This window comes from Coturnix japonica, chromosome 1, assembly GCF_054131305.1.
Source record: "Coturnix japonica strain WE chromosome 1, WE-NBRP24, whole genome shotgun sequence".
In the NCBI taxonomy this organism is placed as follows: Eukaryota; Metazoa; Chordata; class Aves; order Galliformes; family Phasianidae; genus Coturnix; species Coturnix japonica.
Window position 1 is genome coordinate 121327903 of NC_140663.1, and position 12191 is coordinate 121340093.

Genomic DNA, 12191 nt, shown 5'->3' on the forward strand with positions numbered 1-12191 from the left:
TACTACGCAAAGTTGATATGCATCTAGAAAAGCAAACACGCCCATAACACCAACAGCAGAGGTGTAAGCATTCAAATCCCTTATCTTGGGCAAATGGTTGGGGTTATTCCATAAAATATCTCAAGTTGGAAGGGACCCATAAAGACCATCAAGTCCAACTCCTGGCTTCACACAGGACCACCCAAATAAATCAGACCATAAGGCAGAGAGCAATGGCCCAACACTCCTTGAACTCTGTCAGCTTGGGGCACTGAGTACAGCCCTGGGCTGCCTGTTCCAGAGCCTGACCACGCTTTGGTCAGAACCTTTTCCTGACAGCGGGTATAGATCCCTTCTTAACTGACTTCTGCTACTCACACAGCCTGTGTTGTTGCACAGAGGAAATGCACGTTACCTGGTGGGATGTGAAGAGTGGAACGTGGCTCTACTCCAAGTATGAGCAATTTGGAGGATCAATACAGACTTATTGCTCCACCCTGGCTCACTCTCTGGCCTACAGGGCTTATTTTGAGTAACTTTAAGGGTCTCCGTTTGTTCTCCTTTATGAACATACAGCTCCAGGGACTACTCTAGTTGTGAACATACACATGGACCTCAGCTACCACCTGTGCTGGGAAAGCCTAGGCAATACCAGCTTCTTTTACTGAAGGATGAAGCAGAAATGAGATGGTTTTCTTCCCTTGGTCTGAAATCTGTAATAACATCAGTGGGGCCAGAAATAAAGGGTGCAGCAGATGGATGTACATACAGCAGCCTCCTGCGTATGCTGAGACAGCAGCAGCGTGTCGGACTTGGTGAAATGAATGGAAGCTGCGGCATTAATAGAAGGGGTTAGCGATATTCAGACTGAAGCATGACAAAATAGAATCAGTACAAAAATATACATACAGTTCTTTATTAAACAACTGTAAACACTTCACTGTAAAAATCCATAAAACTTTATAAACCAACATTTTGTAAATAGATTCTATGCTACAATAAAAGAATTTTAACACAATTATTTACATGCAATACTGACAAATTTGGCACTTTCTGAAAAGAAATGTACAAAACACTTTTGTTGTTTAAAAAGAAATCGGAAATTATAAAAACTCAGGGCATTACTATCATGCACTTTGCAAATACCTCACAAGCACTTATGGCACAGCTAGCAGAGAGCTCCAGGCTCTCGTGTTCCTCACTACAAGTTCAGATCACTTTCAATGTGCTTCCGTAAGTTTGCTGTAAAACTACCTGAACGTTGTCAAGAATGAAGTCAAATGCCATATTCCAAACTGATTCCACTGATGACTGCATTAACCTGAAGGGAAGAAAAGATAAGGAAAAAAACACATAAAAAAGGTGAAAATGACCGTTACAGGAGCAGCTTTTCTTACTTTTGGCCTTCACACTGAAAAACAACTACCACAAAAATGATGAAGGAAGGAATCTTCCAAGGACTTTGATACTTCCAAGGACTTGATACTGTAGCAAATATCTTTTAAATGCTACTATTAATTTTTCACACATTATCTGTCTTATCAGCCCAACTCCCTCCTCACTTCATTGATGTTATTAAGCTCAAAATATCTACACTCAATTAAATGTCCCATAGGCTTATGGCCTCACAAATACCTAGTGTGAAAGTGCAAAGGATTTAAATATCACAAACATTAACAACTAAGGTACCTTTTCATGTACTTAACAACCAGATCCAATTTTTCCAAGTCTTTTTCTTCTATTAGATCAGTACAATACTTCACAACCTGCAGAATGTCTTCTTCCATGGGATCTGTAAGAAAAACAACCAAAAGAATGGAGAGAACTTAGAGAAAAGTACGGTCAGTATAACCAGAGAATAATTAGAATGCACTAGAAGAAAACGAGGCAGTGTTAGCACTTCAGGTCCCAATCTGACTTTTGCTGTATTTATATATATATATTTATGTATATACAGCATCAGAAGTTCCATAGATAAATGGATTGCAGTGCCCTGAAGCATCACACACTTCTTTTTTTATCCTCTCATCCTGTAAGGACCAATGGTAATCAAAGGGCAGGGGAAAAGAAACAGGGACTTAAGATTGGAATGGTTCCTTCAGAACTCTTGAGGAGAATGGCAGTGTCCAGGATAGGAAGACTCCTGCAGGTCAGATGTCCCAGGATCTGAAGGCATTGCTAATTGTGTGACACAATGATGCAAGTAAGATCATCACTAGCATGGAATCCCCTACCTGAAATAGTTGTTATCCATTCTTTCAGCAGCGTTTTTACATCATTGAATTCAACAGCTCCAGCCAGGTTGGGTGCCTGTGGCCTGAAGGAACCACACTGTTCAGTCTGCAGAGCCGATGGGTCTGAAGCATCTGAGGTTGATGGAACTGCTTCCAGCTGTTTGAAACACAAGTTGGTAACGCTCAGTCTGACAAGTACGGCAACACCAAAGACACACATGCATTGTAATGATCTAGTAAAGAATCCAGGAGAGAAAACAAGCTGTATGTGTGAGCACGGGCCAAACCTAAAGCAATGGACACGGCTTCACTGACAGCTGTCGTTAGGGCTCCAATTACCTGAGCAGCTGCTCCTTCCTGTTTCAAGAAACCATCTATTAGCTTCTGTGGGCTTCCAGATGTAGCCGGCATGTTTTTCGCAGGGCTACCCAGGAGTTTGTTTTTCAGAGGACTCTGAATCTTTTTTACAGGACTGACTGGATTTCTTTTCCTGTTTTTCTTCTTAGTTTTCGTTGTTGCATGCTTCAGTTGTAGGCAAGGATTTTTTGATACTGAAAAACACAGCAATAGTCGATGACGGATGCATTTAAAATCAAACGCTTTGCCACTGAAAAGGACTCAACCTTCTGTAAAAGCTATGAATCAATTAGGTAAATCTAACCTAAAGAAAGCGACCTAACGTGCACCTGTCATTCACATTCTAAGTATCTGAAAAGCACTTGCCTAGACATTTTATACTCAGGATACTCAAGCATCAATAAGCCTTTTAATATCAAGCATTTCAGTGCTTGAATATGTGCAGTTATATGAAGCCAACTGGACAAAGTGGCTCACCCTACAGCCCACTCCAAGCCAGATACCTGCTAAGACTTCTCTCCTGTGGGTACCAGCAGAACCAGCAGCAAAGAGCACCCCAAAGTGCTCTTACGTGCAGTGGCCCACTGCCTGTGAAATCAAGGTATCAATATAATAATGGAGCATTTAACTGACAACGGCTTGGTGGCATTTCCAATCCATTTTATAATGAGCAAAATCACAGGGAATTCATCTTCTGTCTTTCTACTGGTTACATAAAGGAGACCCAGGTGACCAGCTCGGAATAAAATAATCTCTCAGACACAGTGATGTGTATCAATTATTACCCTGAAACATGTACCACTGTTATATAAGCCAAGAAGATGCTAGTCCAAACATACTCATTCAGCTACCTAAGTATTGAAGATGCAGTGCTTAAATCAAGAGACATACCAAGTTAACATTCCATTCTGCAAACATATGGACATGGGTGGGTTCGGTGCCACAGTCCCAATGAATTGAATTAATTACCCATTTAAGTAAAGCCAGGCATCTGTTTGCAAAATGAAGCCACAGCTGGTTGTAACTCACTATCAAAACCACAGAAATTTGATTGAACACAGTATCTTCCCAGAAGCTTTATTTACATTTACATTGCATTGAGTGTTGCATAAATCTTTTCAATATTAAACAACTCCTATGCAAAAGCACTGTACAACTACATCTACTTACCAAAAGCGTTAGCAGGTTGCTGCTCTGGTTGCTTTTGCCTTTGATCATACGCATCTTTCAGCTCTGCTTGCAACTCAGCAGGCAGTGCAGCAAAAACCTCAGGGTCCACCTGAACAGTGACAGAAGGAAGATTCATTTGATTATTTTGCCAGTCATCAGCAATGTCTGCTTTCCTCTACACTACCCACATGAGAAAGGTATTTACATTTTATGCCAGGCAAAAACAGATGAGACACACTGTAAAAGCCAAACACTGTAAAATACATGTTTTCTTCCTGTACTTTAGCATGTAAAAATCACAATATTTTCCTTTTAACATTACATTTATTATCTTATAAAGCTACTATTTACAGATGTGTAACACACCAACCGGCAGAAATGACCACAGGTGCTAATAACTCCTTTCCCCAACATGTTCCACCTCCATTCACCCGCTATTAACAGCACAGCTAAACCTAACTCAGAGAACAGCGCCTTCAAAATGACCAGCTCAAACCTCTGCACAACCAAACATTTGTTCCTCTCCTTGTTTTCATAGTGCTACACAAACCTCAGGTAAAACATCCTTGGGAGCAGTCACACTTCTTTAAGTGAAGCAAAAAAATTGCTCAGGGAAATGATTTAGTAGAGGGTTGTTAGAGTTAGGGTACTATGGTTAGGCTGTGGTTGGACTTGATGATCTCTGAAGTCTTTTCCAACCTGGGTAATTCTATGATTCTATGTAAAGTCCAGCTACTTTATATCTTGAACCAACACAAAAGGTTTTCAGAAGTCCATCCCTTCATTTACTGATAAGAACACAGTACAGAGGAGCTGCAGATCTGCCACCAGTTTGCCCCACTACTACAAATGTCATTCACTTCTAAGTGCAGGCTTCACTTTCTTGGAAGTGACTGAACATTTGCCTTCCTATGGGAAGTTATGGATTAATTCCTTGTTTTCACAGAATCATAGAATGGCCTGGTTTGAAAAGGACCACAATGATCATCTGGTTTCAACCCCCTGCTGTGTGCAGGGTCACCAACCACCAGACCAGGCTGCCCAGAACCACATCCAGCCTGGCCTTGAATGCCTCCAGGGATGGGGCATCCACAGCCTCCTTGGGCAAACCTGCTTTGCTTGTGCGCACAGCTTTTGGTTTACAAAGTAAGCTGTCTTCATGTCAGCCCACAAGTTTTCTCCATTGAGCAGGCAGGCAGCTGTATGGTACTGACCTGCTCACATGAGATATCCCACAAATTCATTTTACACAGCACAGCATAATTCAGCCCTCAAGTCCAAGATGTGTTCATTAACAGGTGAGAGTTTAGCTACATGATTTAAGAAAGCTGAGGGATGGAGAAATCACTTCCTATTCTCACAATATCCCCATATAGAAAAGCCAAATTTACCATTTAGGAATGAAAATTGATCCAGCTGTTTTTGAACCAATTAACTTGAATAAAGGTGAACAAATTTTAGTATCAGAATGTAATAAAGTACACTTTAAAAATAGTTATTATTATTTTAACTACCATTTCCTGAAAGCAGGTCAGGAATTTCATCTAATTTTCCTCTACGTTCTCTGACAGCATCATTATGCCTCAGAAACAGCAACAAATATCCCTTTACAAATCATGATTTGACGCCAGTGCATTGAGAACAACCATGTAGCAATGGCACAGTAAACAGAAAAACAAAACTGAGCAGCACCAACAATAATTTTAAATTATGCATATGGCAGATCTCTGGGTATTCCAATCTGTGATTCTTTTTTCTCTCCTTCATCTGTTCAACATCATTTTGGATTGAAAGGTGGGATATTACCAGAAGCATCATATTGCTGCTTCCTCCCCCCTGTTCTGAGGGGCAGCCTCACACTTCCCTTGTCCTGGACCAGCTATATAAGAGCCCTTTTTCAACACTAGGCAGAAATGCACAATCTTTACCCAGGCCTGCCTTTCTCAGAGGAATGCGATAGAAACAATCACATCTACAGAAGGCAGAGGGTTGGCTTTACACCATCAGAGCATCCACATAAACACAGTGAGTCTCCCGTGAACAGCTAAGCTGATTTTAGGATGGCTTTAGACTGATGGTGCAGCGTAGCTCAGCCGCAATGCAGAAAAACAATTATTTACACAGTAGGTCGCAAAGCAAAGTGTAAACAAGGTTTTGCATTAAGAGGACAAACAGGCAGACTGACGACTATAAATCTTTAATAAATAAAAGATGTCATTATATTTTGTGATAAAGCAAGTTACATTTAAAAGCACAGACTTCTTTTAAAAGATATTAAAGGGCCATCATTCATTTTGAGTCAGAAACAGATTCTAGTAATTCTGTCTCAAGAAAAAGCTGTCAGCTCTTCTTGTAGGTGGAAAGTTGATGTTTATTGATGTCTTGCAAACATCCTACCTGTGAGAAAGCTGGCAAGGCTATTACATTAATTCCCATATTGGCATTTGGTTCCTGGAGCTCTGGTACTTGTAGAAGCACTGTTCCAACTGGCTGTGAGAGAAGTGCTGTGTTACATCCATTTATTGGCTCTCTTTTGCTGTCTCCATAGGTCTCTCCCTGCTGTATGGCGCAGATTTGCTCTACTTGCTCCCGGAGATCAGGTGGCAGAGCTTCTAGCACAGACTTATCTAGCTACAAATACAAAGAAAAAGCTTTTAGGTGTCCCTGATCACAGAGTTAATTTCAGTAAGAGAAGGAAAAAAACAAACGTAGTTCCACCGCCTTTGAGTTTGAGGGGGGAAAAAAAGTCTGTGGATCTGCAAACATCTGGGGACTTGGCACTTACGCTCTGCAGCAACAAAATGTAAAAAGCATAAAACAGAAATAATCATTTAATAGTAAATAGGCAGCAAATATGAATGTTCACTTTTCTCTTTTTACAGTATCTAGTGTTCTCATATCAAATTGTATGCAAGTTTTTATCCAAGTCCTCTCATTCCAAGTTTGTTCTGTGTAACATCACTATAAAGACCTTCCGGAAATCCTGGGTTTAAAATATCATGCTGCTTCTTTCCTAGCACACAGCATAGAACTGTCACCACTCCTTCCTTGTAATGAATTCCATATTATGATATAGTTATATTCTCCCAAGGAAATGGCAGCAAGCTGTACCAGAGGAGGTTTACATTTAGACATAAGGAAAAACGTTTTCTCTCAGAGTGGTCAGGCACTGGAATGGCTGCACAGGGAGGTGGTGGAGTCACCCATCCCTGGCAGTGTTCAAGAGGCGTCAGGATGAGGCTCTACAAGAGATGGTTTAGTAGCTGTGGTAGCAATGGTAATGGGAGGACGGTTGAACTAGGTGATGTTGTAGGTCCTTTCCAACCTTGTGATTCCATCATTATGAAACAAAAGAGGAGCACACTGTGCCCATAAGGCCACTAAAGCTTTAATAACTACACTGCACAGTTAGTGCATATTTCTCCTGTTCTTACATTTTGCTTCTACAGCAGAATCTGAGCAAGTGGTGGAACTCCCTACTTTTCAGTCAGGCTGCTTTTAAATCATGAACTGGCTTTAGCATTACGTTACAGAAAAATACAAGTTCTCTGCCAGAAGCATACTTGGCTTCTACAAATGTATAACTACTAGGGAAAGCTGCTAACAAAACTTCAGCAACTGCTTTTGCAGCTTTAAATCACAGAAATTAAAATCAGAAACTTTTATGGTAAAACATCTAAGTCTGCTTAGACCTTGGGTATCAAGAGAATTCAGTGCAACTTGCTTATAACTGATGCAACTCTAAGAGCTAACGTTAAGAATGAGGAATTCACAAACCTGCATCCTATCAAAAGCACTCTAACATTAAACACTGATTACAGAACGCGCCTCATTTCTCTGATGGAAACTTTCCTGAAGTTTATTCATGTTCTTCACAACTAGAGTTCAAAAGTTTTGTTGAAATGAGGGAAAAAAAGCTTCAGCAGAGTTGCCACACTGGATCTGAAGAGAGCAAATTTTAAGCTACCAGGGGAGCAAGTCAGCAATGCCCCCTGGGAATCCTGGGGTCCATGAGAGCTGGTCACTTTTTAAGAACCACTTGTAGATAAACAAGCAACCCCACTGTGTCGTAAGTCAAACAAGCAGGGCAGAAAAATTGGCTCAGCTAAACATGGAACTCTTGGAACGAAAAGCACGAAAAGATAATATGTGATCTCTAGAAGCTCCTCTGCTTGTTTAGAGAGCTACAGTTTGCATTTGGAGGAAGAAAATAAGAAATAGTAAAGCTTGAGTTGACATTGGCTGTCGTGGTATAAGATAACAAGAAATGCTCTTTTTAAGTATGTCAGCAGCAAGCTGAGCTCTAAAGAAAACAATGGAATAGCATTTGATGGTCACCTAACTATTAAGAATGAGGAGGTGGCGGAGACATTCAGGGCATTTTCTGCCTGTTTTTAACATTCACAACAGATCTTGGGCTGCCAACTCCTCAGAGTTGGAGGACCATGAAGCAGCAATGTTACATTTGTGGTCACCAAAACCATAAGAGACTATTTGGATCAGCTCAAACCTTCCCAGGTCTGTGGGGCCTGGCAGGATTCACCCCTGTGTGCAGGAGTTAGATGTCATATGGCTGAGAAATCTCAACAATTTACCAAAGCTCTTGGGAGTCTGTGGAGGCAATTGCTGGTTGGAACCTAGACAGTATTATTCCAACTGACATGAAGACTATGAGAGAAGACTCGGGGAACTACAAATCTGTTAGTCTAACCCTAATAACCAGAGAAGTTATGAAGAATACTATCCTGGGTGCTATCAAAAAGCATTTGAAGAATAAAGCCATTATCAGACAGGTAACATGCTTATCAGGAAGAAGTCCTCTTCTATGATAAGGTCACCTGCTTAGAAGGTGAAAGGAAGGCAGTGGAGATACTCTCTCTGGATTTTAGTACGGTGTTTGCTACTGTCCCTCCAAGTATTCTTCTGGGCGAGCTGTTCAGCTGAGAGATGGTACATACTGTGTTAGGCAATGAACTGCTGAACAGTAGAGCTGAAAGGTTTGTAGAGATAAGGGCTACACCTGGCTGGCAGCCAGTCACTAGCAGCATTCCCCTCAATTCTTGGGCCAGTCCTGTTCAACATTTCTACCAGTGGTACAGAGGTAGGATTTCAATGCATCCTTACCATGTTTGCTGATGATACTCAGCTGAGAGGTACTGTTGACTCTCTGGAGGGATGAGAGGCCTTGCAGAGATCTAGATAGACTGCAGTATTGGACAATTATCACCAGCATCAAGTTCAACAAAGAAGAATGCCAGGTGCTGTATCTGGAGAAGAGCAAGACTGGACACTGGTACAGATAGGAGACAAGCGGCTGGAGAGCAGCTCAGCAAGAAGGAACCTGGGAGTACTGGTGACAACAGCTCAGCATGAGCCACAACAGGGCGCTCTGGGAACCAGGTGGCAAACTGCATCTTGGGGTGCATTAAAGACAACATGGCTGTCAGGTAAGAAAAAGGTTGATTCTTCCACTACATTTAGCGTTAGTGTGGCCCTCTCTGTGCTCAACAATATAAAAAAGATGTTATAAGCTACTTGAAAGAACTCAGAGGAGGGCACCAAAGCTGGTGACAGGGCTGAAGGCCCTGCCTTGTGAGGAGAAGTTGAGTGCGTTAGGGTTGTCCACCTTGGAGAGAAGGCTGAGAGGTGACCTCACTGCTCCCTGCAGTACCCTGAGGAGGAGGGGAAGCAGAGGGAGGTGCAGGGCTCTGCTCCCAACAACTGATGGCAGGATGGGAAGAACACAAAGCTGCACCAGAGGAGAGGCAGTTGATGCCCCATGCCTACATATGAGAGGTATTTAGAGAATACTGTCAATAAAATGCTTCAACTTTTCAACTTTTTCAACCAACCTGAAAGTGGTGAGGCAGTTGGAATTGATGGTCTTTCTAAGTATTTTATTTCTAGTTCTACAACCACAACAAAGCATGCTCAAGCTTTAGGCCACAGTAATAGAGACAGACCTTTATAATGGGCTTTAGGCTCCTTTAGAGAGCTGTGGCTGTGAAAGGTGAAAGGTAATGCTTTTTAATTTTTTCAGCCTTGGCATCTTTCTCATTTCTGTTCCATTTCAATCCTTTGGCAAATGATGATGGGAAGCAAAAAAGTCAGGAACACTAAGATTCTATCCTTCGAATAAAAAGTAACTTTTATTCTTTGAGTCAGTCTATAAGACTGCTTTTGAAAAATCAGTTTATTAAGGCTAAATAGTTTTGCATTAATAACCGTCTCTTTCTGTGCATTCTATGCTACTGCAGTTTACTTTATTTAAAAGACTGCAACACAATGTTTTTTTTTGTTTGTTCTGCCCACATAAGACCAGCAATTCCATATTATTACAATATATTGCAGATATTCAGTATTACTGGATTTTACCTGGGAAGCAGATGGAACCTCAATACTCAAATTAAGCCTGGATTTTACGCTGATAGGAGAATGCAAGCCATTCAATTTGACAGCAGAATCAGTCTTGCTAACATTAGAATTGAGACCAGTTGTGAGGTGGGTACCACGAGATGGAAGAACAGTGCAAGTTCTTGAATCAGAAGATATTTCAAGGTCCATAGCAGCAACAAATACTAGACACATGAAAATAAGACACACATGAAAACAAAACAGGTCTAATAGTTAAAAGCTCTGAAGTTCCAACATACAGTGGAGCTAATTTTTCTAAGCTCAGCTTTCATTACTCAGTAGTTTACACAACATATGTCATAATAATAAAACTTTCTATTATGTATCCTCTGTTAATACCTTTTTTGAAGACTTGAATAATGCTAAAGAAAGTTATGCAGTATTTTCATTTGCGGACAGCAAAACATGCTCTCAAAAATTGTACATTATATTTGTGTCATATTGAATAAGCATTCAAAAAGATAACTGAAGTTCCAGTTCGTAAGAACGAATCATTAAGATACACATGAAGTACAAAACTTACTGACCTTCTTTATGCTCTTCTTCTGAGCAGTTTTTTGCTTTCTGAACATGAAGAAGATCAATAACTGAATGTGATCCACCACGTAAGCGTCCAGATTGCACTGCTGATTGAGCTGAAGGGGTTTTACTGATGGGGACTAACTGCTGTACCTGAATTCCAACCTAAATCCAAAACATTAATACACGCATTTAATAAAATTTTCAATTATAACAATAGAAACAATGATCTATAATTTAGTCATAATAGCATTCTCTCCTCCTCAAACTGGCTGCCTGTTGGGCATGGGAAAGAGGACGAGTAAAAGTATATTAAAAAAGCATGAATAGCCATGTAAAAACATACTATAAAAAACCTGGGATTATCCACTACAATCCAACAACTAATGAATTAGAAAGATAATACCAGCTTAACTTTTCTGATAAGAGTAAAAAATGCTGTCAACAGGACCATGAAACAATGTGTTCTTTATGAAATTTCCTAGATATTTAGAAATACAGCAGCACTGACCAAGGAAAGTGATTAGCATTAAATACAGCTATATGTACAGGAAGGTTTTCTTCAGGACAATCTACGCTAAATCCATCACCTTCAAATCTAAAAACAAGGACTAGGATATTGTTTCACTTCTAAGAATTTGTGAGAACTATTTCTAAAGGATAAAAGTACTTCTGTGAGAGCAGTCTTGAGCAGTCTTCATCAGGTAATTACATGGCAGGGATATTAATTGAATATTAACTAGTTTATTAGTTGTATTTAACAGGCTACTAAAACATTATGGGACAACCTAGTGGGTTCATGTGCCTAGATTAGGGTACTGACAGATAAGGATGTAACTTTAGGACATTCCAGGACAGACTGAAAAGGGCACACATCCCACTTCATGCATACACTGTGAAGATTAAGAGGGCTAGCTCCAATATAGGCATGGACAATGGGGATGTCTTAAATCAGTTGAGATGAATGCCACTCAGTGAGCTCGGTTACACCTGCACTTTATTATATCATCCAGGACTGAACAGTCCCCTCCAGAACTGAGAAAAGCCATCTTGTCAGAGAAGTACATTGTTTTGCAAAATGAAGAACATGATACCCTCTGAACTAGAAAAATAAGCTAGAAAAAAAGACAGGGAGAAGACGATAAATATTTCATGCACTCCAAGAAGAAAAACCAAGCTATGGGGCTGAATTTGCAACACAACACTGTGAACCAACAATCTGCTTTACAATCAAGATGACCAATCAATTAAAGTTTGTTCAAGAAAGCCTAATGCCAAAATAGTCTCTGAGACTACTGGTTTACACTGCTACGACAGAACCACTAAAGTAAGCAAGAACACTCCTAAATAAGTCATGACTCAAGACAGCCATTGATTTCACCTTCAAACAAAGGCCAAACCCCAAGCTGGTAACTTTTCTGGATCTAAAATGTGCAACGTAGAGCAAAAAAATCCAAGATCTGATTGGAGTTACAAACAGTATCTTTAGTAGCTACTTAATGAGTGGATAGATTACTT

At 40.4% G+C, this 12191-nt stretch overlaps 1 protein-coding gene across 5 annotated transcripts in view; it reads right to left on the reverse strand.

Moving 5' to 3' along the window:
* Window positions 1-881: 881 nt before the first annotated feature.
* The window catches only part of REV1 (REV1 DNA directed polymerase), a 50687-nt gene continuing 39377 nt past the window's right edge, over window positions 882-12191 (reverse strand). For all 5 annotated transcript variants that reach the window (XM_085533117.1, XM_015850521.3, XM_015850530.2 and 2 more), the window contains 8 exons: window positions 10682-10838; window positions 10116-10318; window positions 6138-6371; window positions 3741-3849; window positions 2553-2764; window positions 2214-2370; window positions 1669-1771; window positions 882-1300 (listed from right to left, as the gene is read on the reverse strand). In XM_085533117.1, coding sequence (XP_085389243.1) covers window positions 1189-1300; window positions 1669-1771; window positions 2214-2370; window positions 2553-2764; window positions 3741-3849; window positions 6138-6371; window positions 10116-10318; window positions 10682-10838 — 1287 coding nt within the window. In that variant the 3' untranslated portion in view covers window positions 882-1188. The remainder of the gene's footprint in view (window positions 1301-1668; window positions 1772-2213; window positions 2371-2552; window positions 2765-3740; window positions 3850-6137; window positions 6372-10115; window positions 10319-10681; window positions 10839-12191) is intronic.